The 26,037-nt window shown below is 42.8% G+C and overlaps 1 protein-coding gene across 2 annotated transcripts in view; it reads left to right on the top strand.

The window, feature by feature from the left end:
* nr3c2 (nuclear receptor subfamily 3, group C, member 2) overlaps positions 1-25,499 on the top strand; it is a 65,940-nt gene extending 40,441 nt beyond the window's left edge. For both annotated transcript variants that reach the window (XM_071519726.1, XM_071519727.1), the window contains exons 4-9: positions 7,481-7,597; positions 10,543-10,884; positions 12,888-13,032; positions 17,368-17,498; positions 24,035-24,192; positions 25,061-25,499. In XM_071519726.1, coding sequence (XP_071375827.1) covers positions 7,481-7,597; positions 10,543-10,884; positions 12,888-13,032; positions 17,368-17,498; positions 24,035-24,192; positions 25,061-25,216 — 1,049 coding nt within the window. In that variant the 3' untranslated portion in view covers positions 25,217-25,499. The remainder of the gene's footprint in view (positions 1-7,480; positions 7,598-10,542; positions 10,885-12,887; positions 13,033-17,367; positions 17,499-24,034; positions 24,193-25,060) is intronic.
* Positions 25,500-26,037: the final 538 nt, after the last annotated feature.

Below are 26,037 nucleotides of genomic sequence, written 5' to 3'. Positions count from 1 at the left end.
ATCCGGTAGGTAATTCTCCCACAACAGCCCCTCTATGTTATATTTAGCTTGGGGAAAATCAGCAGCAGTCATAATGTGCTTTTCATTTTCTGCCTGTTGCCTGAGGCATTGGCCTAACTCATTTAGAGGAACGTTTGAATGCAAAACACACTCTTACATACCCAGTGCAGGCACAAACAAGCAAGCACGCCTGCCAGCCAGCCATCCAGCCCTCTAGGTGTTTTCCCGGCCATTGGAGGAATTGCAGTCATTTCCTATCAAATCATGCCTTCATTTGACGATATTTACACACCATCGTTAAAGAGACCTGAAACCAGATTATGTGTCTGGTGTTATCAAATCAGACTTGTCATTGTTCTTGCTTTAAGCGTGGCCAGTAGAGAGCTGGTGGCAGATGCTAAAGATCTGACAAATACTGCTGTTTGTTGGAGAGTGCCAGTCATTTCCATGCGAGGCTCTGAAGAGTGCTACTGGCCTGCCTGCTCACACTTTTAGGCAATGCGATATAACTGCTAAGGATGCATGTAAAACCCCATTTGACTTTATCTCACACAGGATACCATACTCAATGACGAAAGCTGTATAAAATGGGATGTAAGACTGCGTATCTGATGCCTGTATTGCTCCTTGTAGCTACTACAAGGCACGGCTCCTTCCCTGTATATCTTTGTGCATCTCTCTTTGAAACTTTCTGGCTTTGATTTGAATGGAGTTTCCTCTTGACTCTGTACTGAAAAACGACTGCTACTGGGCAAACTATGAAAGCGTAATAAGGGCAGCCCATATAGTGGCCTGATGTCATCAAGGTTGCGTGCGATGTGTGTGTGTGTGTGTGTGTGTGTGTCCTTTTGATGTGCACAGTGAGCTGCTACCTTACTTGACCCCTCCACAGCTGCTGCTGCGATGGAAAGAGAGAGGCAAGGTAGAGGGAGGCAAAGGATGAAAATAGTGAGAGAAGGATTTTGCAAAGTGAAGAGAGATAGAGGACAGTGAAACGGATACAGAGAGGGAGGGGGAGGAAGGACGAAGAAAAAGGCAGACGCAGACAGAGAGATAAAGAGAGGAGGAGCGGAGAGAGAGAGAGAGAGAGGGAGAGAGAGTAAGAAAGAGGGAGAGAGAGAGTGAGAGAGCTAAAGCGATGTGTCAGCAATGAGCTCCAGAGAGGTGTAAGTTAGGACGTGAGGAGACGTTTTACTCCTCCCCTCCCCCCTTCTCCCCTCCTCCTTCTCCTCCTCTCTTCTCTCAAAGTGAAAAACTTCGACTCGGCATCTGAGATATGAGAGAAGACTGCAGAGAGCGGGCATCAGTACAAGGGGAATAATCCAGCCCATGCTTAATTTCTTTTGGCACCGCCCGCCTCGGGGGACACAACTTTTTGGTCGGCTGTAGCTCATTAGACGACTAACTGGCTCACAGCCCTTTACTACATAGCTAGTTAGTATTCTGGAGTCATCAACAAATCAAATGAAATCCGCTGTCTGTGGAGGGTCTTTTTTTCCCCCCGTCTCCAAGTCAGACAAGTCATTGTTAGGTAGCTTCATTTTACATTGCTGGAGCCTGGCAGAGTTACTCTTGGAGGATGACATTTTAGGTTTACACTTGGAATGTCCGTGTGGAATATTTATCGGCCACATGGGCCTTTTACCGTTCAGATCTGCACGCTGTATTCCTCCGCGGCAGGGCGAATATTCATTCCTGTTCATTTTTGTCATAGCTACCGGAAGGCACAGCCAACTGTACACTGTAACACCTCACCTCACACCTCCGATGATGCCCTGATTACATTCATTTCATTATAGAAACGTTCATCCACCTGCTCTCCTATTCACCACCAGTCTTTCAGTTTACCTTATATACAGTGTGGCAGCCTTTATACTCACATAAAAAAACATTTTAGATAGCCTAGCCTTGTTCCTTTTGACTTTGAAATTTACTCACAAAGTAAACAGGTATGGAAGGTATGGAATAATCATCATGAAGCTCACATTTTGTTTTGCATTTGTATTGCTAATGTTCACATAACTGTCACATTACTGTAAATATACAGACAATTTTTCTGTGTGATTTTTATGAAACACATAAACGTATCTTCTGTGCTGTGGATCTCAGCAGCCGTAAAAAGAAAAATCCTTTACAAGTCTTCTGACACAAAACAATAGCGCACAAATGTACGTTTATCATCATTAATGAAAGGTGGAAATACATGAATGCGCTCGCATGTGCTTCTTCCCTGCATCCACTCGACTATGGACTAGTTTGTTGATACAAGACAGCTGCACTCAATAAACGACTCCATGTGGAGCGCTGGAAGATTCGACGAGTTCCATGCCAGCTTATTATTCACATGTCATCAGTGGCTTGGCATGTCGGCTCTTCGTAATAATACTCAGCGCTTCTTTTAGCTCACTACTTGTTTTTCCTGGTCTCTTTTTGAACGGCGAGGTTTACAGAGACATTATTCAACCTTGTTATGGCCTCACTGCGCTCTGTAATGTGACTGGATCATGGTTTCCATGGCACTGGTGTCAATCTAAAAACCTATCCTTTGGTTCCGCCTCTCCGGCTGCAACACAGGAGTCATCTGAGGACAAGTCCCGTACTGTGTGTGCTTTGACTGGCAGGCCTGGCCCCCAATAATGTCTCTCAGACTGCGGAATGAAGGCCTCCCTCCAGTGCCGGAGTGAATGCTTCAGGTTGTGTGTGAGAGGCTCATGTAACAACAGCTGGAACCAAGCCATTTAGCAGTCTTGTCCTGATCCCAGCTCCCAACACATGTCTCACATCACAGAGGTTCTTTGATCAGAAACTGCACACAAAACACACACACACACACAGTCACAGGCACAGGCATGCCATGCACACATGCCTGCATTCGCGGGCACACGCATCTCCAGTAGTGGTATAGCAATTCAGATATACAGTATTAGGTAGGAATTAAATCTGCAAAGCTTAAGTATGTACGTGACCCACATTGCTAATAGGCCCATATGTTGGAGAAAGCAGGCTCGGATAGGGCATCTCTAATGGAACCTAAATACTTCTGCTGTTTTGTGTGTGCAGCATTACCTCCTTATCCCGTTAAAAATAGACACATGGGCGTACAGTATATACACAGAGGATTTTGTCTACCCTTGAAGCCCATTATCACAATAACAGATGTATGGTGCATGTATGATAATGAAATCTCGCACAGATACGCATATACGCACACACACACATGCAATTTCCTCCATGTCCTTAATTCCCCTGGCCCGGGATGACCTGTGGGCCCTGTGGCACTCCGTTGGGTATAATCTGACCGCCATCTCTTCCTGCTCCTTGGTGATACCTTTGTTCTTTGACATCAATGCAAAGTGGATCCACAGCACTCAGTGGGCTACACCTTTTGTGTTCAACCAAATAAGCGGTGCAAATCTGATGGGCTTTATCAGTGTCTTCACTGATGATTGGTTTGTTGTTGATATGGGCAGAGTGTTGTGGGATCCGCCCGCTCTGGTGATAGGGTTGTGCCCCAACAGATCATTATTAAATGATCATTGTCAATTATTTTTAGATTCCAATATTTGCTCTTTCAAAGTCTTTTGTTGGCTGCACTACTTCAGCCAGGCAAGCTGTGCTGTGTGTCATACCAAATATGCATTTGCATCAATTACACTGGTTCCATACAAGTTATTACAGATAAATTATTGCGTAATACATACCGGTTGAATTACTATGGAATTAGTCCACAGTGCTTTTTTGGTTGGGGAGTACAATCTTTGAGGCAGGCATCCAAGTAATGTTTCAATGGACAGAAAATGATATTTGCACAACAGGGTTGATGAGAAATACAGGAGAGTTTCATATTTCCGTTGTAACCATGTAGTCAGAAACCAGGTGACAGCAGGTAGCCCTCTTTGATTTGTTTGATTTGGACAAAGTCAAATGTGTTTTGGGCCTCTGCCAATTTTTTTAGGCCACACTGTGGAAACAAAGCAAAAAGCAAATTAAACAGTGGACCTTATTTCATGTGAGTCCAATCTGATATCAGCTCAGGATAATTAGTTAGCCATACCTTGTGTCAAAGAGGAGAGAGATAAACGACTTACTAGGAGTGATTAGAAACAAATATGTTTAATTAGTATGAATGTCTCAATAAGCAGTATGTCAAATTGGTTATTTTGGGGGGTATTGTAATTAGGGGAAAAAGTAATATTGCACCATAGGCGAGAATAATGTTTCCCTTGTAACTGCTCTTTTCATACACGCATTCCTTTACTGTCTGCCTTGGTATGTTAGACATTTAGATCCAGATATCAAATTATGGCCTAAATAAATAACTACATTCCTTATGTACAAAGGCAGCCAACGGGGAAAATCTTTGCAGGAAGGAAATACAAGACAACAGCATATGATATAGTGTATTATAACAGAAGTGGAGACATTAGTAAACAAAATAACAGCTTCTATTTACAACCAATTTTGACTTCTGTAGTCTTTTTTATAATGCTCCAGACAGTGAAACTAAATTGCGGAGGGCCTTATCCAACACAGCTGTTTGTGCGTTGTCCAAAGAGCTGGAGGAGCAGTCCTGTTGCAAGGCAATGATTTGCATACTGCTGGCATGTTGTTTTTGTGCATTAAGTACTAGGTCAATGGTAACAACAACTACATCTATGAGACGCCTGTTTTTGGTTGTTTGCTGCTTCTTGGCTATGTAATTTTAGGTTGCATAAATACCGATGGTAGACAATCACAGAATGGACCAAGTGCATTGCATTGTAGGATGTGATCGGCTAATTAAATGGCATTAATCCATGAGACTGACATGCATTTAGCACATCCTTTAGTTATATGCTATCTTGTGTCTGCAATACCGGCCAGCGACTGAGAAATTTCCAGCCACTGCCAAATGCCATTCAGTGTGCTAGGAGTTGGTGTAGTATTATTGATGTGGGTCAGCTACTGTATCTGAGCGGCTGTTTTCACAATAGATGATGTGAGTGGCTGTTGCTAGTGGCTATTTGAAAATGTCAGGTTAAGGGCTGTATTTTAGCAAAGGCCTGAAGTCTGTCTGTCTTTTGTTTAGAAAACGGACGCAGCCTGTGCTTCTGGCAGCAGCACTGTAGGGCAGAGATTACTCTTGTTAAAGTGGGGTCCCCATAGGACAGCGTGTTTCCCACTCAGAAGAATCTCCCCATAACTGATGTATGCTGGAGTTGACAGACAACAGAGACTACTCAGCGGGTTGTTGCCAGTTTGTGAGATCATCAGCTAAAAGTAGACGTGAGTGGACTCCATTAAAGAACTCCGAGGGTTGCCATGTTTTGGAGCATGCTGACAGAGCATGTATTGTAGCAGTGGAGTTTTGAGAATGTTGCCAACTTCCATATCCAAGGATGTATTGTATTGCAATTATCTCATCGTAAAACAATGTAACACGTTTATCTTTTTATCATTTCCATAGTGTATTATATGAAAATATCCTGAGGGCGCATTGGCAATATCAGAGAATGTTTTTAGAGTAAAAGGGAAAACAGGAGTAATAGTTTTTTGGATGAGCTGCACATGGAAATGGGAGTCATGATGACTTCATAAATAAGCCGCTTTTTTGACAGATCAAATGAGAAATGTTTTTCAGTTTTATGTGAAGTTTACCGAGGTAAGACTCAAAAAAAGTATCATCCATCAGCAAGCCCACAAAGCAAATGCACATATTTGGAGGGAAACATGCTGTGTGGGCACGTGAGTGCGTGCACACACACAAAATGAGCGCATAAATAAATTAATTCTCTCTCACACACACACACACGCACACTTGCGCAGACACACGCACCATCGGACCATCGGGCTGCAACTTTGGCTGTCTCACAATGTGTATTTCAGTCTAACAATTATTAACAAGATTCATGGGAATGAGCGAAACAGTCTGTGGACAGAAAGGCCCCAGAGTTTTCAGTATCGCCATTTGGTCGGGCCTATCTGAGCGAGAGCGTGTGTATGTGTGCGCGTGTGTGTGTGTGTGTGTGCGCGCGAGGGGGGTGGGGATGGGGACGGCTGCGTTGTGTTTCCTGTGTCGCAGTTTACTGTTTTTTAGAGCAAGAAAAATGGGCTTATGTAACGGTCATGTGATTTAGCCAGAAATAGTGGTGGGGCTACAGCTGCTGCCTCTCCTCCTGCAGCTTGGTTCCTTGGCTTTTGGCAGCAGCCAGACAGACACACTGCGCACTTCTCCTGCTAGCTCGGAAAACAACTTCTGCTCAATCCTACACACAAATACCGTACTGTAGATGCAAAAAAAAAGACAATGCACAAAAATGCATGCATGAACACATGCTCACAAACTGCATGTAAACAAATAATGTAACGAAAACACATAAATGTACATGCCAACCGTCTCTTGTACTTAAGCAGAAATAAAGGATACAAAACAAACAGATGATATGCAAGAAAATACGGACTGATACGCACTGACACACACACGCATTCAAATACACAGTCTCAGATGTAAACACAAATTTTAAATCAACCCTAATGGGACTAACTCATATATTGAGGTTCCTGGATATAGGGCCACTACACCATGATATACCATTCCATCTGGCTGGTGTTGTCATTCCTCTGTGTGTGTGTGTGTGTGTGTGTGTGTGTGCGTATGTGTGTGTGTTTGTACAAGTAGATATGAGATTTGCAGTGTTTTTGAAATTGCCAAGTGGAGCAGCTTTGGCCATGTGTGTATATGTGTGTGTTTGTGTGTGTGTGTGTGTGTGTGTGTGTGTCTGTGAGTGAATGAGTGTGTGTGTCCACGAGCGTGAGCCTGTCTGTGTGTGGGCGTGTGGTGCTCTGAGGCTGGCGGACGTGTGGAAAAAGGAAAAAAAAAAGAAAAAAAGGGAGGGATGGAGATGCAGGCGTAGAGAAGGAGAGAGTGGAGGAGGAGAGGAGCTGTACAGTGAAGAGCTAGTGGAGCGGAAGGAAGCGCTCTGAAATGGGAGATCATTGGGTTTAGCTGAGGGCTAGGCAGGAGGCAGGAGGGATTCTCGCCATGTTAGCATCACTGTCAGGAGTAGTCTAGCTGCAGCCAGTGTCCTGGTTCCGATGAATTCTCATACCCCCGTGCCGTATACTGTATAAAACACCATTAGTCAGGCGTTGTTGAATGTGAGAGTGGAATAATCACAATTTAAATTGTTTTTGCAGGGATAATCATGAAATGCAGATGTCTGATATTGCCAGGCATTCAATGAATCTTCATGTTGACCTATATTGCAAACACTGACTGAGATTCTACTATCTTAACATGTGAAGGATATGTTACATTTCATATATGATCAAATAAAAAATGTATTATCCATGCTGTAGAAGTTAGTCCTCTTTATCTCCCTCTTCACTGTTCTTTTGTCTCTCTCTCTGCTGCACATCACTTTGAAAATATCACCGCTATGCCATGTCAAGCTGTGTGCGCTTCACCGTTAACCTGACGCTGTGTCATGCCTTCCCGTAGGTCAGCACAACTACCTGTGTGCGGGGAGGAACGACTGTATCATCGACAAGATCCGAAGGAAAAACTGTCCGGCGTGTCGCGTACGGAAGTGTCTCCAAGCTGGGATGAACCTGGGAGGTGAGGAGTGGCACCCTGATTCCAGATTGGCCCCGTCACGTGTCTCAGATCTGACATTTGAGTCAGCTTGTGTGAACCCCTCTCAGCTAATAAGAAATGATAGATATGGAAAACTAGGTCTTGCTGTAGTCATAGGAGGCCTGGGGATACTGAGTCATAGTGTGTGTGTGTGTGTGTGCATGTAGTATGTGAGTGCACAATATGCATAATGCATCCACAGTATGTGTATACTGAATCTACTGTATAGGATGCCAGTTGACGAAACTTACAGACAAATATGAGGAATAGATTACAAGAAACATTGCTGATGACAGGGATGTGGTCCATTCAGATTCATGCCTTCATTCACTCATTGTCTCTACCCACTTATTCCTATTCAGGGTCACGGGTGCTTGAGCCTATCTCAGCATACACTCGGCTAAGAGGCAGTTAGACACCCTGGACAGGCCGCTGCCAATCCATCACAGTCATTGAAATTACAGTTGAATTCCATATTCCCACAGAAAGTCAAATTTGAATTTGAAATGCATGTTCTGGTTACCATACGCTGTGAAATTAGTTGTGACAACACACTCTAATGGTGGCCAAAGGAAAAAGACAAACACAACTGTCACTGTCACAGAGAATGGCCTGAATTGTCTGCTTCATGCTTCCATTTAGTGCATTTTGGGAGTCTTCAGGCTCAACCTATAGTGTAATCTTTTGTGGTAGACTGGAGTGATATGTATCTATCACGATGAGGAATGGAATTAATGAATGCCTATGGAAAGCTGCTCACTCGGACTTTAAAACACAGCACCAATGATCTTTCAGACTTCATGGAATCGGGTGGGGGGGGGTTGTAAGCTAGAAATAAAAACACAGATGGTGAAATCAACAAAATTGTAAATAGTACAAACAAATGTAAATTTGAATGGTGTGGGGCAACTATCCTATCAACTATTAACCTACTCAAGTTTTTTTTCTTTTTTGCTTGAGTCCTGCAAATCGGATTCAAACTATCTAATTTTCCTACCTGTTATTATTATCAACAAAGCACTGCCAATATTAACCTTGGGCATTAGAATCTGTCCCAGACTTGCACTTCAACGCAGAAATAAGTTAATTTCACCTGAAAGTCTATGGCATAATAGACAATGGGAGCTATGTTAGTAGTACGTACTGTACTGATATCTAATGCAAACCTTTAGTTACCTCAACAATAAGAAGCTACTCTTGAAAGTTGTCATGTTCTTTTGCTGATTACAGACCGTACTCACAAATCTCAAAGCTGTCAATGGACTCAGATAAATTCATATTTTAATTATCATCCAGCCCAGTCAGTTTTATTTATGGAGATATCATGCATTGGAATTACAATGTAAAAGCATATTTTCTTGGGTTATAGTGATTAAAAGTTGACATTTGTGACAGTTTACTATTGTAACTAGATGTTTGCAGAAAATGTGGTTGTACTTTCTTATTTTTCTTTGTGTCATCTTTTTTAATGAGGTGATGCTGATAATGACAATGGGGAGCTGAGGTCAGGGTGGAGTCTGTGCTGCCAGGGAGAAGAGAATGGGAGAAGAGAAGGCAGTTTGGGTTTATTAAATGGGAAAATAATTTAATAAATGTTTGTAGTTATGTACCGTTAAATGTCTACGGAAAATCCTCCAACTGTTCACAGAAAATAAATTCATAAAATTAATGATGCAATATGACAAAAGTCCCAAGCGTGAGAGGACCATTATTATCAGTGAACCGGTGCAGGATGAAATTTGTTATTGTTAGGAGCGGTTTCTAGGCCAGCAGTCAGATTGCTTGGTTATGGGCATGTGTCAGAAATCAGATAAATTACAAACAATTATGGACACTTAAAAGGGAATACAACTGAATTCCAGCTTTTACGTATCCTATAAGTAGCCTATGTTACAGTTCCATACAGTACAGTGAAGAGCAAAAGATGGAAATGGTGACTGTCAGAAGACCCTGATTGGGTTTCTGAGAATAAGGCATATTTTCTGCTTTGAAATTTATAGTTACTATTATGTAAAACTTTTCTGGATGAAAGGATTGTTTGTCTTCACAAATGCGCATTTGCCTAAGCTATAATAGTAAAGCATATTGGCAGTGTCCAGTACAGTGTTATATCGCCAATTTTTTCTTTTTTAATATTAACAACTCTATACACTACATCCAACATGTGGGGAAATGTTTCATTACCCTGGAACCAAGCCAAGCCATTGATAATGCATTGTAAAATATTTAAATATTGGGCATTGATTGGGAAATCAATTCCGGAAAAGCTTTTGGAGGTATAAAGTTTCCACAGGACACTGAGAATGTGTGAATAATAACCTTTTATTGTCAATTTGACTTGCTTGCTTTGTCAGTGTTTCTTACTTGTCCCTAAAAACTCCCGTGTCTCTATTCTGTGTTCGAACATATGGGAATTACAAACAATACACAGGAAATCTCATGAATGAAACATATGATGCTTGCACTGTTGAGCACTACTCTTGGTGTTGTTGCCGAACTATCAGTGTAGTTAATTTGAAATGGACAGCTTCCAAGTCCTGATTCACATCCTAACATGCTTCCCCCTTTAAAGTTACAACTTCCCAGAAGTTACAGCTTCCTTTATACAGACAGATAACAGATTTCCTTTACAATTTTATGACGCGCTGCACAGAACATTTGAACTACACCTCTGTGTGAGTCACATTACAGTGAGAAAGCAGAAGTTTTACATTGTCACCTCTGACAGATAATTACATATCTACTCGACATAAACATTTGCACCCAGATTATATATACTCTATAGGTCCATATTTGCTTTTGGTTAACATTATAGCAATTCCTATATATCTGTCCCATTTTCATCATCATCTCAGTCAGATTATCTATATCAGTAATCCCCATTGACGTCAGCAATTTGCTAATAAGAATTGTTGTGTTCCCCACAGCACGGAAGTCCAAGAAGTTAAGTAAGCTGAAGGGAGTTAGCGAGGACCTGCAGGGCTCGAAGGACAGCCAAACCCCCGGCAGTGTGGGAGGCCACTACCTGTCCTCAGAGAAGGAGCTGAGCTCCAGCGCTGCCAACGCACTGGTGCCCCATGGGCCCGGGGTGGTCACACCTTTTCTCCCGCCCTCCATCTGCAGCGTGTTGGAGCTGATCGAGCCCGAAGAGGTTTACTCTGGCTACGACAACACCCAGCCTGACACCACCGACCACCTGCTGTCCAGTCTCAATCGCCTGGCCGGAAAGCAGATGGTACGCATGGTGAAGTGGGCCAAAGTACTTCCAGGTTAGTGACCACTGGAGTGGTGGGCCCAGGCCTAAATGCTGTTTAGGAGTGTGTTTAAGACTCAGGCATTGGGCGCGGCCATCATAGATCCAGATTAGAGAGTCTGAGGTGTGTGTGAATGCTGATGTAAATTGAGAAAAGGTCAATATCAATGCAGGACAGTGTGTGACAAGTGTGTAAAGGGCAGCATTTCAGTGATGGGTTTAAACAATAGGAATAAGCACTCGCAGGTTATTTTGATGGAGAAATGGAGCTCAGTATTTGTAGTTATAAAGATACTATGAATACAATAATTCATTTCAAGGTTTTCCTGCTTTTTAAAAATCATAGTACAGTGCAGTTCATTCATCAGATGAAAGTAACTCTTCTAATAAACTCTGTATATCGGTTTCAGCCAAATTCACAATGATTCCTGAAGAGTCCTTGAGAAGAACCTTTTTTTTAACGTGTAACCCACTTCAGTATAAAGCTCTGTTTAATGAAATGTTTGTAAACAATAGAAATATAGTCAGCTATTGTATCTATAGCTCAGTCAATGAAGTTGAGAGTGAAAAAAAAATCTGTCAAATAAATCAAAACATAAATGAAGCCTGAGCGGACTCCTGAACTTCTCCTCGCTTATACTGACTGTGGAGCATAGCACATTCAATTTCAAATATTAGGTCGGGAAATTATTCTGCAAGGCTTCAACAAGATTAGCAGTGGAATCCCATTTTAAGATTAAATAGAATCAAGATTAAGATTTCCAAATAGAACTCATTTACATCACTGTTGTCAGATGTTATGTCAAAAAGAAGATCTAATGTCTATCACATAATTTTTTTTTTACCTGTAAGCCACAGCACAGAAAGAAAATTGTTTGAAAAGAGATAAACAAGTTCCCTAAAATGTCAGGGGGAGACATATTGAAAGATGCCTTACAGGTAGCTCTTTGAAGCTGTTTAATTTGCTGTATTGCAAATATTTGATACCTCCACGGTGTCTGCTTGCCATATCCGGACGTATAAATAGAAGGGGAGCCAGACAGAAGGGTCAAAATGAGTGCCTTCGACTTTCAGACATGCCACCGCCTGCTTTCAGTTTACATTTGGACATAGCGCTGTTAACGCACAGCGCGAGATGGAAGATTATTAGAGCACCTCCATTGTACTCACAGGGAAGTCTATGGCTCTTCTTATGGCATAACAGATAATGGGAGCTGCATTAGTAGTACATACCGTACTGATCTAATTCAAACCTTTAATTGCCTCACTAATGTGAAGAAGCTGCTCTTAAAAGTTGTCATGTTCTTTTGCTGATTATAGACCATACTCCCAAATCTCAAAGCTCTCAGTGGACTCAAATAAATTCATATTTTAATAATCACCCAGCCCAGTGCTATTGATTTTATCCACAGAGAGTACATAGAGCTAAGCCAGTCTTTCGATTCTAACAGGCTTCATAGCAGAACATGTTGCGCAGCCTACATACTTATTCCACAAATATTAAAAAAATGTGATTTGTGACATACAGTGTTTGGCAGATTGACATGCATGGACTGAAATAGTCCCTAAGCCTTGATAAGTCACTTGCGTGTCCTTAGTTGGCCTACGTTTTGCATGAGGAGGAGTTTCTTGCCAGAGAGTTTGATTGAGAGTTTGGCTAGTTTCCTATTCTACTCTATTTATGGAGTGCCATAGACAACACGCCAATAACTGAAAGCCTTGGGGGATTTGCGCGAAACAAGAACGGGTGAATACTCAGGGGTTGTTATCATGTCTAAACAAATATTGACACAAAGAAGCCATCATGCCACACAGTCGCGTACCCACATACGCACGGGGCAGAGTACACATATACGTAGGCATGCGCACACAGGTGCACGGAAATGCCTCACAAGTTGTTGCTCAAGTCCTAATGAATAAACCCAATTCCTGAGTATTGTCAATTACACTCAAACGCAATGCTTTCTTCTCATCTGCTTCATCTCCTGTGTGCTGTGTGTGTGTGTGTGTGTGTGTTAGGTTTCCGAGGCCTGCCCATTGAGGACCAAATCACCCTGATCCAGTACTCATGGATGTGTCTGTCCTCCTTTTGCCTCAGCTGGCGCTCCTACAAACACACCAATGGACAGATGCTCTACTTTGCCCCCGACCTCATCTTTAATGAGTAGGTCTACACTCCACTACCTACAGAATACTGCTCACACTGCACTGCTGCTTTTGGTCTTGATTTTAGCGTTGATCCAGCTATTTGATATTATTTTATCTTCAAATTGAACAAAGAGGTGAGGTCACACCCCCTGCCCCTTTAGTTGTGTTGTCGTGTATCTGGTTTAGCACTAAGATACAAAGATTTCAGCAGAAGTTTCCAGGGTCGTCACTGTGTGTGCTAGTCAAATCACAGCAAATACAGAGGGTTAGTAGGCAATCTGTCTTGTCAGCACCTAAGCACATTTAAAATACATTTGGTCCTGTCTGATGTGCCGTGGGACCCCCAGTATACAGACAGGTCTATTAAGGATGTAAGAAAGAATGAGTTTTTCAGAGTAGGAAAAAGTTTTACATCTGATAGGTTGGCTGAGAAAATGTGCTAAAATATTTATAATGCATTGTGATACACAATATGCAGTCTACGTCTCAGGTGATTAATGTTTAGCGGAATTCATCAATTAGCGGTAATTCATGTTTAGTCTTCCATGTTTCATAGGGACATTTGTGCTTAATTGATATAGCATTTATTCACATAACTGGATTTTTGGTTGAATTCTACAATTTTTTGGTTGACCACTTGGTTGGGAGAGTTTGGTTGAACAGTCCGCCTTTGACTCTTGGTATCTAGGAGGTTCTGCTCTTTTCAGCACCTCATCAGATGTGCCTTTTTTCCACAGGAGCTCCATCAGCATGCATAAACACCAATATGTGCACTGGAGTTTGGAGAGTAAGGAGTGTATTTTCCCACTGTACTGTTTTGCGCATGCATGCCATTTACCTAACAGAAAAAACAGTCCCAGAGCCAAAAAGAGGTTTTATGGTAATTACTTTTCTTTCAGGAAGTGATGATGTACTTAAAACAAGGTCATAATCTTGCAGCTGATTCCTGGCACCCCCTAAGGAAATGCTTTTGTACCTTTGGATGGTTCCTTAATTGCGTCAGGCAGAGATGATCAAAGCCTAGCAAGGGCGGTCAGTGGGCCACTTGATCTGCCCTAATATGTTTGAACAGGAGAGCAAGTGGTGGGGAACTGTGTGTGGGCTTATTGTTGTTGGAGCTGCGGTGTATGGCGGATGTTGAGGTAAATGGTATAGAATTAAGCCAAAGGGAGAAATGAAGCTTCTGAAGGCAGACTGCTGTAGAGACAGGTTTTTTCAGTGAGATGAACTAAGTCTCACTGCCAGTTTTTAGAGAAAACTCAATTCCGCTGATATACTGTAGGACTTAATGGTCTATGTCATTTGTTAGGTTCAGACTGGAATGAGGAGAACAAGTGTTAATACACAGACAAATATTGTAATTGCATATGCATCATAAATTAACATAGAACCGTAGCCGTTTTGCATAGAAATGATGCAGATGTCTTCTTTGCCACGGAGCGATGACTGTCCTAACTGCTGTTGTGGCATGTGACGCAGCTACAGCGGGCCTGTCCCAGTGACGGATGGGCCTGGTATTCAGCTTGACAGTGCAGATGAGATGTAGAGCCGCTGGATTTAGTGGTGGCCTGGATGCCGGTCACATGCTCAGCGCTCTGTCAGGGCAGCCTGGATGTCACTGCCATCCCCTCTGTGTCTTTATGGGCCTGTTATCAGGTCAATCCCACCCCCACCCCCCCCAACTGAGGACAGCATAGAGCCACATATTTACAAAGATGAGTACCAACTGTGTCTGATTGCCTGCCCAAATACCTTTTGTTTGTGTTTGTTTAGTGTACCTGCCTTTCTGTTGGTTAGTTTGCTGATCTGTCAGTGAAAAATATCAGTGTCCTAATAGTCCATGACTTTGCTGAGACTACTCATCCACAGTCTTTAGGTGGAGTGGGCAGTGACTTGTTTCCATAGCTACTTAGTGCTTATTGACTCAGGGCATTAAGACATTTATTGAAAAGACAATCCACTCACTCAGCTATTAGAGCCAAAGTCACTCACTGATTGAGAGTGAATAGTGAAAAGACAGATGTGCATTTTACGTCAAAGACAAAGTAAGCCTGCATAATCTGTCACTTAGTCTTTGATGTGTGGTAAATGCTAAACAAAGTTCAGGGCCGGGAGTGGGCACTGTAAAGGCAAGAGTACGAAATGCAACATACTATATAAACATGCTCCAGAAGAACAATACTAAAACAGTGCAGCACCCAAACATCCTGTGTCCACCCCCCCCCCCCCCCCCCCTTCCCAAAAAAAGAAGAAAAAACAACAACATACAAACAAAAGACAGCAGATTCATTTTAGATGGGCTGTTTGGATCCACTTCTTCTCTGAACAAATATTGCTGGCTATTCCCAGCAGCCAAAGGTGAATCTTAACTTTTTCACTACCTTTCCTTTCTCCTCAGTTCAGTGTTGCTTCCTGAATGTCTCACCATAGCAACAGTGAGGGAGAGAGTTCAAGAATGAGAGAGAGAGAGAGGGAGAGTCAGAGAGAGAGAGAGAGAGAAAGAGAGAGAGGGAGAGAGAGAGTGAGAAAGAGAGATTGCTGCCAGGTTTTTTTTTTCCTCCCAAAACCAGCAGCTCATTTTGGGCAGTGATTCAGCAAAATTGATTTCAGGAAGGGAGAAGAAAAAAAAAAAAACGTGTGGAGACTTTTGAAACTCCAGCCCAAAGTTGTATCAAAAGATGTTATGCTGCACTTTGCGAAACTGCTCACATACACAGTGCTGCTCAGCAGGGAAACAGGTCTATTCATCTCTCAGAAGCAAATAAGTTGTCAGTGTTTATCAGTTATTTAGTCAGGCAGACGGATTCAGCTGTAGAGTAAATACTGTAAGGCATTATGCTTCCTTACGGTTTAATGGGAACATAATGCACTCATCTCCAGTCATCGGCTGCTGGTCCCCTCTGCAGAATGTTTAGTCTAGTTGTTATCAGAGTGAAATCTCCACCCTCACTGCCTATGTAATGATGCGTTTTCACTGTATTCTGTGTTGAACTCCAACCTCTTTCAAGTCAAGCCACACCACTTGCATTTAATTATCATACTCTAGATGCGATGGTGATTTATAGCGGAGAAGTGGCATCTAAAGCCAATGATTCCCCCCGAATCTGTGGCATCTGCAGAGCACATTTCTCATTGGCTCACGCTTTCACTCTTCTATTGTTTCTTTCCTGTTTTTGTGCGCTCTGACATAATTGAGATTATTTTGCTGATAAAATGCGTGTGTGAGAAAGAGAGAAAGGGAGTGAGAAAGTGTTATGCACTGTAAATATATTATGTATGCATGCAAAACGGCATAAATGCATGTGTGACTGGTGTGTACACTCTCAAAAATGAGCACATTGTTACTTTTCAACACGACGTGTAAATAATCGTCAACACATGTTGTGTTGAGAAGTAACACAAATGTGTGTCGTCCCAAACGAGACAAAGAGATGTGATGAAAGAGACCGATCCTTTTTAAGAGTGTATGTAGAAGTGTATACATCATGTCTCTGTAGTGGCTGGGGTCAGATTTGGGGTCTTTCCCGCTCAGCCACAGCCTTGGAGGAGTGGTGCATCTGAGCTGCGTTACTGTACGCAGTGCTCTGCAATCTGGAGGGAGTTGGTATTCTGCTCTTAGCCCATACTAGCTAGATCCTCTCCTCTGCTGTGTGGAAATATTGTTTCACAAGGCTGAACTACTGTGGTAGGAATGGAGTGAGCAAGCGAGTGAGTAAGTGAGTGGGTCAGTGATTAAGGGCTTAGAAAATCAGAGTGAGTGAGAGAATGAATGACTGAATTAACGAACAGTTGAGTGAGGACTGTGAATGAATGAGTGAATGGATGAAAAAGTAAGGGTGAATGAGTGAGTAAATGAGAACAAGTGAGTGGATGAATGAGTGAACAAATGAGAGTGAGTGGAGTGAGTAAATGAATGAGTGAATGGTTGAAAAAGCAAACAAATGACTAAGTAAATGAGAATAAGGAAGTGGGAGTGGAGCGAAATGTTCATTCCTCTTTTCAATCTATATGACTAATGATGGACTTGCTGTTTTTGTTTCAGCTGGATGTATTTATCTAGTCAGTTAGTTGTTCACTAATATGTGTTCAGTGCTTGACTGCATTAAGCCATTTTTGTAAACTACACTGATGAAAAATGCCACATTTGGACACCAACTTAGTGCATCACAACGCCTGAAATGACTATAAAACAAAACTATACTTTGGCTGTTAAATCAAAACTATACTTTGGCGGTTAATTTAACTGGGTGGGTCGGCCAAATACAATCAATATATGAGAAACCCTGAAGAATAAATAAAGGAGTGAGTCAATGGGTGAGTTCAGTGAAACCTCTGTGTGTGTTTCCTCCAGGGAGCGGATGCAGCAGTCGGCGATGTACGATCTGTGTCTGGGCATGAGGCAGGTGAGCCAGGAGTTTGTACGACTGCAGCTAACCTACGACGAGTTCCTCTCCATGAAGGTCCTGCTGCTTCTCAGCACAGGTAGGAAGTGTGTGTGTGTGTGTGTGTGTGTGCGTAAATGCTGTAGCTAGGTGTAAGAACAGATGTGAGGGAGTTGTGAGTGACAGTGTGTTGATCTGAGTGTGTACTGTATGTGTGAGAGAGGGAGAGGTGCAGGAAGGAATGTGAGGAATAAATGCTCCCCTAAAACTCAAGTGTGTTTTTGTGCACCATGTGTTTCTGTGTACTGTATGGATGTGGTGCTCTCATCACTTGCTACTGCAGCTTTAGCAAAAATTCAGACTGTAAGCCACATGTGTTTTTTTTTTTTGCACTGCGGATCCATAAGTAGAGAAACAGATACATCACTTCGGAGTAGCCAAGGAGCACACAGCGGCAGGTGAATAAGACATAATGACAGATGTGTACAGGCTCACAGCATTTAAAGGGAAAATCCACTCTAAAACACTTAAACAGTCTTTAAAAAAAACAGCCACTGGTAATGTACCTTGCATTTCTAGGCCCATTTTTGTGTTTGTTTTGTTGGGGTGTTTTTTTTTTTTTATATTCCTGTGGATAACTAGCTACACGTAGATAACGTGACGTCATGTCAAGATATTTCTAGCATAGCTACAATGGAGTTTATTAGCAGGAAAGAAATTAAATCTAAAACATCAGTAAATCAGTAAAAAAACAGTAAATGCCAGTTTTTGTCAGTCCCTCAGAATCAAAGAGCAAGGGCTTCTTTCTGGACTTTGCACCAATGTTCAACAGACATACAGGGAGAAATCCATCATAGAAGACGAAGAAATACCAATTTCTCCATGGACAGTAGCCTCAATAGACTATAATGCCACAAGACATGTTGTGTTTTGAGTAAAGGAGGCAACTCTTGCTTTTTTTCGACTGGAAAAACTCGCTCTCTTGCTCTTGCTAATGCTAACACTATTGCTCTCTCCACCTCCACGTCAAACCCACAGCTGAATGGAACAAGTTCAGGCCTGTTCTCAGAGGATTGTCAAAAGGAATTCTGGGAAATATAGGAAATCACTAACTGAACTAGAAGTAGACGAGGCAGGTTGAGGGAAAGTGGATACAACAAAAAGGTAAATAACTCCTGGAATGCACTGAACATCACAAACTGGTGATATAATAATGATATATGGGTTGAATTTCCCTTTAAGCTGCTGTAGTCCTATTGCTGTAACACCAGAACCGACCGGCATTAGGTTCGGCTATGCCACGATAAACATAACTTAGTCTCGCTGCACACTGCTCATGGCAACCATGTTATGCCTGTGTGACCAATCGGAGCGCCGCGAGGCGAGCGCCACTCCTGCTGTCTAGCAGGTGAAGCAAAAGAACTTCAGTAGTTAGGAACATTTAGTGACCCTCCGCTCTCTCATGTCTCCACTCCTCATCTTTCTTCTTACCACTACTCCGGTGTGAGCAATTAGTGGATGTCTCTCTTGAAATTTTAAAACACTGCATCGACTCTATGGTGGAAAACATTTGAATTTCAAAGCTGACCCCCTCCTGTTGAGCGTAAAGCGGCATCAGTGTCATAACACTGATGTTTGTTGAGAGAGAATATAGAGAATAGAAAGAGAGGGTGGGAGGTGGGGTGGGGTGGGCTGGGTGGAGGAGGTGAGTTGTGTCTAGCTATTTGAGTAGTCTGCCTGCTGGCCAGACTTCAAACTCTTTGAACCTCAGCCCAGTGCCAATCTGTGGGAATATTTATTGGAGGGGTATTTATTTTTTACTTATTGAGGCTTCTCAGGGTGGTGTGGGGATTCTAGACTCACATGGGCAAAACAGAACCCTGGTAAAAATTTACCTCTTCCTGGCATCACACGTTTTTACACTTACATCACATTAACATTTTAGGAATTTGGCTGACATCATTATCCAGAGTGACTTACAATGAGCAGCAGAATAAGCTTACTGTACATTCCTATGTCATTAACATTACAAGCAATTAATAGTGAGGACTGCCAGTGTGCCACAGTGTCCTGACAATATATCAGATATTGTTGTGTCCCTAGACTCAGCATATATGATAGAGATGTTCTTTGCTGTCTTTTGGGAAACCAAAAGTGAAATTCTATGGAATCGGTTCCAAAATATGGATAGAAACATATTGCATTTTGAATACAGGTCGAAGGCCTACAGGTTTTTGTAAAAGCATCCAGTTGGACTGCCATCTTAGTCCTAAATTGTCAATCTGATCCGTTTTTGAAATACAATTTCAAAAACATTCTGTCATATTTTGGAACCAATATAAGGGGATTTTTGGCCAGTGGATAAGTTGTGATGATTAAAAGAGGAGTTGTTTTGCTTCTCATGCTGCACCTATAGTACATTTACAGGGAAGAAAATACATTTGTTACCAACAGATCTGTTGAAAACATAATTCCTCACCTATGTGGTAAGGCAGGTTTGGCTTAATAGTACAGTGTATACAGTTATACATGGTAGAGCAATTGTCTAAGCATTGTCCTGATATAAACTTAATATTGTTGGGTTCATCTACAAGCAGGGAAGCTCGGTGTAGGAGGGGGGCGGGGGGGTGGGGGGCAGAGTGAGAACGTACTGTAGAGAGGGTAAGAAACCAAGAGGGAAAGACAGATTTAAGAGTGAAATCAGACAAAAGTTGACAGTGAGAGCTGGTGGTGGTGAGAAAGAGACAGGTGCATAGCTATAGGGAAAAGGAAAGAGAAAGACAAAGAGAGAGAGAGAGGTGTGGGGGGGGGGGGGGGGGGGGGGGGGTTGGTCCTTCTGTTGCTGTGGCCTCCCTCTCCTCTCCTGGCTGGTCCTCTGGAGGTTTTCCAGAGAGCCCTGCTGTACTTAATAAAGGCCAGTCAAGCACCAGGCAGTGCTCCAAGACCTGCTATTTTTCTCCACTTCCTTCAGACCTGGGCTGGAATTTTGAAGGGAGAGGGAGCGAATGAAAGAAGCAGGGATAGGGAAATTTAAAAATTGAAAGAGGGAACTTAAGGTCCCTCGGTTGTACCGACTGTCAAAGCAGTTGCTTTAATCTGCTCTGGTTGTTCGATTTAGTCAAACTACAGCAGCGGAGCGGTGTGAGGGGGAAGGAAATACGCATCCAGGACTTCATTACTGATGTGCAGCAGAGAAGCTCCCGTCCCCGTCCACCAAACTATACCCGTCCACTCCACCGCGTGGATGTTCCACAAACATTTCAGCTAAAGCGCTTCCGAATTACTTCAAAACAAGTAGCAGCATTTGCACATTTCTGGGTTTACCGAGATACTGTACCAAGTTCACTTAGTTACAGTCATTCAGAGATAATGTCAAGGGTTTGTGTGAGGAGTTGTTGCAGAAATGTTTACAGAGGAGTTGTCAGAACATGTCAGCTGAGCAAGTACTATGGAGTCACTGAGTGTGTGTGTGCCTTTGGGGTGGATTTGCAAAACGAGTGTGTGTGTCTATGTGTGTGTGACAGAGAGAGAGGGAGAGAGAAAGAGAAAGAGAGAAGGGCTGTTATTCCTCTCTGACCTTGGCTAAGGTTTCACTGAGCCTGCGGTGTCTCATGTGACCCTGTTTGGAATTGGTACAGGAGCGGTGGCCTGCTCAAACCAGTCACACTCCTTCACCTCAACACAGAAGTGGATAGTATTGCTACCAGATTATCTCTCGTAAGCGGTTTCTTTCATCTTACTTTCTTTGCTTTGAAATGGCTGCTGAGCCTCGTACCAGATGGCTTTAAGTGTACAGTATGTTTATGGATGAGGTGGGCTAGCTCCGTGTGACACAAAGTTGGTGAAACCCTGATAATTGCCTTTGCACTACATAAAATACCATTAACATTCTCATTCAAAACATACATTAATCTCATGTGTTAACGTGAGCTTTTTATGTTTTGGGCCATGTTTTAATTTAAATTTCCTGCCAGACAAGATCCTAAGGCTTCACCCAGCTCAGCGTGTTGCTGTAGACATGCTCAGGGCCAGTTGTAGGATTCCTTAATGAATAGTATCAGGCATTAAATCAAGACCAAGAGCAAGCCTGTCAGTAAGGTATGTACCAGCAACCCGCAGCAGGAAACTGCATGTCTTTAAACGTCACACATTCTGAATGGGAACATGTTTCACAATGGCATCTCAGCGGTATGAGTTATGTTCGCCTTTTTATTGTAAGTGCTGGAGAAAAGAGCTTTCCCGGGCTTTGCGATACACATAATAATGCAGCTGCACTCAAATTTCCACATAAGAAATACGACCCAGTTGAAAAGTCTCTGTACCTGCAGCGAAAATCCTTTTGACACCAATTACGATGGTATAAATGCCCCACTTTGGGCCTGGCCATGGCAACGCCCCTAAATGCCAGGGCAGTTTCTAATCAGGGAATATGTGGGTCAGTGGGAGAAAAACAAAAGGTCCAAATGTGGCCCTGGGTTTTAGCACATTCCCGTCATGTCGGCCATGAAATAAGCACAGAGAATCACCACCTCTGTCCCGTGGTCCAATCTGTTTTCAGACTTTCTTTCCTCTGCTCCATATTTTTTGCAACCTGAAGGCTAGTAGTTTGTTTTTTGTGCATGATGTGAGTATGGGAGAATTACAGAGAAAGAGGCAGCGAGACAGAAAGAGAGGGGAAGACAGATAGACACAGAAACACACACAGAGTTATTGACCTACAATGATCTGTTTTCGAAAAGATGCAATGCTAACTGACAAGATGTAGGCCTTTGCCTATGGCTATGAATTCTGCCAAACAGAAACAGGTCCTGTCAGTTGCTACCAGTGGCCAAAGGTTCATCTGAGGCATTCTGGCTACTCACAGTACAGAAGAAAATACCTGATGTAGGCTAGTTGTTGTTAATGAAACATTTTTTGAAAGGGATTTACTCAACCATTAGGCTCCGAATTTTCACAGCCCATTCTAATATTCGTCTTTTCAAGTTTCAGAGTCACAAGTTTTTCAAAAAGACCATAAAAAATGTATGACAAGTTTGTTATTACCGCCGTCTCTTCCCGACGTGTTGAGCCATGCTGTGAATGCAGAGGAATCTGGTCCCGGAGCCATCGGTGGAGACCATTAGGTCTCTTTATATCTGTAATAACTACATGCTATTGGGAGCTTAAACTCTGTCCTTTGGCTTCTCTGATGGAATATAATGACTTCTAAAGCCGAGCCGTTTGACAGCTATTCAGAGGTGGCTCAGACTGACTTATGTGATAACAACACGTTCTTTATGGAGTGATCTGCAGACTAGCCGGGCCACACACATTATTAATCATCACATTTAGTAATATGGTTAAATATTTGGGCAATTATTGAGTAAATATCCATTATTTAGCTCGCTATTTATTGACACTAGTTTGATGAGTAACAGAAGCAGTATTTGCATTACGCTCATCATGACAACAGTGTGCATTGGAGGTCTTCGCGATTGCTGAAGGATAATTGAAGGCGTTCCCTGAGGCCAATTTGAGGAGCAGTCTTTGAGAGGTGAGGTGTTTCTTAATCTGGTAGCCAGTAGCTGAATGTCATTTAAGAGCCTTGGCAGACTTCCATATCTGTGACTTTGTCCTCCTCTACAGGGAGGGAGGGTAGAGAGGGGGAGAGACGGAGAGATGGAGAGAGAGAGAGAGAGAGAGAGAGAGAGAGAGAGAGAGAGAGAGAGAGAGAGAGAGAGAGAGAGAGAGAGAGAGAGAGAGAGAGAGAGAGAGAGAGAGAGAGAGAGAGAGAGAGAGAGAGAGAGAGAGAGAGAGAGTAATGTCTTTATTTCAGTGCATCCTCAGGACACACTGTGCAGTTATCTCATTCTTCACATCTGTCTGCCTGCATCCCTCCCATTATACGGTCTTTCAATTAATGCGACAATGCAAATGATCATAATACTTAATCAAGTTACCCTGACTGACTAACGGAGAAGGAGGGTGACAGTCATTTAATACCTGTTGTCACTTGACAAACTGCTTGATAAATAAGGTTTGGTTGACATAAAAAAAATTATCAAGGCCTTTATACACATGAGGACTATTGTTTCCCTTTTTACTTTCACTGGTGCTGAGAATAGTTTTTATCAATGCCTTCCAATGCATCAGTCGTGTTTCATGAATCAGTGGGTACACATAAAAACAAATTACCACTTCAAGTGGTGTAAGTGGTTGTAATGAGTTGCTAACTAGGCTTAGGACATAACAGGAAAAAAAATTCAAAAAAAGGCTACTGTGTGGGAGCTTGAGAATAATTCACTATGAACCTCTAATTACCCTTTATACGGTTACAAAATGTCCACATTAAAATAGCATAATAGACACACTTGGGAAAAAAAATGCTGTTTGCTTTGCTTGTGATTGACAGAATTGTATATTTTATTACGCGACCCTCCCTGCCAAGTCCCTGCCTGCCAATCATGTCCAATGGCTAAACAGACTGTATTCATTCATAATAAATGTGTACAGTATGCACAAATGGTCCTGAACCATTCTGATATCAGTTGAAATCCATTTGTTTTTTGCCAATATTTGGACTGTCCCATTTAAAAAATTAGCTATCAGTCACTCGTTAAGTCCAGTGTGTGACAGCAGTGAATGTCTCTTCCTCAGTTCCCAAAGAGGGTCTGAAGAACCAGGCAGCGTTCGAGGAGATGAGGGTTAACTACATCAAGGAGCTCCGCCGTTCAGTGGGAAAAGCAACTAACAACTCTGGCCAAACCTGGCAGCGCTTCTTCCAGCTCACCAAGCTACTGGATGCCATGCATGATGTAAGTACCCATGCCCCGTGTGCCTCCTATGCCAATTGCCTACAGTACAGCGCAGGCTTCCCTTGGCAGCCGCTCGGTGTGCCATGCCTTCACAGAGGGAGGGAAGTGTCCAATGGCACTGTGTGCCTCTCATATCACTGGAAATGTTTTGAGTAAAACGGCAACATAGTGGATTTGGCTAATGCATTTACTTAGCGGGTCAATGGTACTGTGGCCTGGAATAAGGATTATTGCATCTCAGTCTCTCCCTGAGGGGGAGGTTATTTTGGAATAGGCAGTGGCCGGCCTGTATTGGTGAATGGAACAGAAGGGAATCAATGCCAGCTCACAGTCTATTGGATCAGTACACAGGGGTCACCCTAACAAATGTGCTAAATCACTCTTCTTGTATGCGTGGGTCAACCAGGATGTGGCATTATGACAGCGTGGGCAAAGACTAAAGAAGTGAGCGTCAGTGAGGGAGAGGTTACAGAGATAAATGACCAGGCTTCAATGACTCTAATGATTGAGTGAATGGGGTTAGTGCTAATGGAGATGACCCTGCTTTAGAGGAGGTAAAGTCTACCAAAAAAACAGTGGTGCCCCCAAGTGGTCAGCTAAAAGGAATTCATATGGGGTCGGTGCCCCAACAGAGAGCAGAAGCCCTCACTGATATATATATATTTCCATTAATGTACTGTAGTGTAATATCACTCTTTCATATTGTTGAAAATCTATATATAAATCAAGTAATCCTCAGAGAATTAGAGGCTAAGAGTAACAGGAACCAGACAAACTCTACAGCGGTAAACTACGTGTGTCATTAGAGCAGCAATGAAAAGCTACTGTATGTGTGTCACACTAAACTGCGTGTCTGTGTGTTGTCCAGCTGGTGGGGAATCTATTGGACTTCTGTTTCTACACCTTTCGTGAGTCCCAGGCGCTGAAGGTGGAGTTCCCCGACATGTTGGTGGAGATCATCAGTGACCAGATACCAAAGGTGGAGTCCGGCCTCACCCACACACTCTACTTCCACAAGAAGTGACTCACAAACCCACACAGCTAGGAGAGAAACGACATTGAGAACTGGAAGAGGGGAGGAAACGGATCGAGGAAGAGGAGACGTACACAGAGGATCCTGACCTGTGGCCTACGCCTGTTGCCCAATATGCCAGCAACCTTCTCTCCGATGGGGGAGGCAGTGACGCGGTGCCCGGGACAGAAACAAAAGGGGGCGAAGGATTTTGACCCTTACTCTGCAGACACCATGGGCTGGTCAGAGCTGTGAATAGTTTGCGGAGCCTAGTACGACACACTGAGAAGGACTTGTGACAAATGTGACAAAGCATCCCTAAGCCACACCCCCAACCCCCCCTTCCCCCCACCCCCCGCCCCCCGCCCCAAAGACGATAACAGTATTTTCTATGGAGATAAAGCCATACATTTCTTAGGATGCGCTAGATACATTCACAACGCACACACGTAGTAGGGGAAGTCATACACATGCTGTCCACATGCATTCACACAAACGCACAGATGCACTCCACATGCACTAAAAATCTGATCCGCAAATTCTCTTACAATTCTAGAAAAAAAAAAAAAGAATCGCAAACATTAACTGTGGCTTATGCAGTCTTTCACAAATAATAGCACCACTCTGAGAATATGTTTCAAAAAAGAAAAAAAAAAAAAAAAAATGCCAATACTTAGATTTTGCTTTGCAGTGTAGTGACATACTGCAAGACCACAGGGCAAAGGAATTCATTAGGAGGCACACTGTTCTCAACAGAAATTCTAGACTATCTGTAAGGCGAAAGGTCTATTTGAATATATTCCAAGGGCTATACAAGCGTCATCATAAGCTGA

Source organism: Centroberyx affinis, unplaced genomic scaffold (genome assembly GCF_046629955.1).
Source record: "Centroberyx affinis isolate AG114_WGS23_722 - 3 ecotype Tasmania unplaced genomic scaffold, CSIRO-AGI_Caff_v1 ptg000723l_1, whole genome shotgun sequence".
NCBI classification, from domain to species: domain Eukaryota; kingdom Metazoa; phylum Chordata; class Actinopteri; order Beryciformes; family Berycidae; genus Centroberyx; species Centroberyx affinis.
Note: the sequence above shows the minus strand (reverse complement) of the source record. Positions and strands in the feature narration are given on the sequence as shown.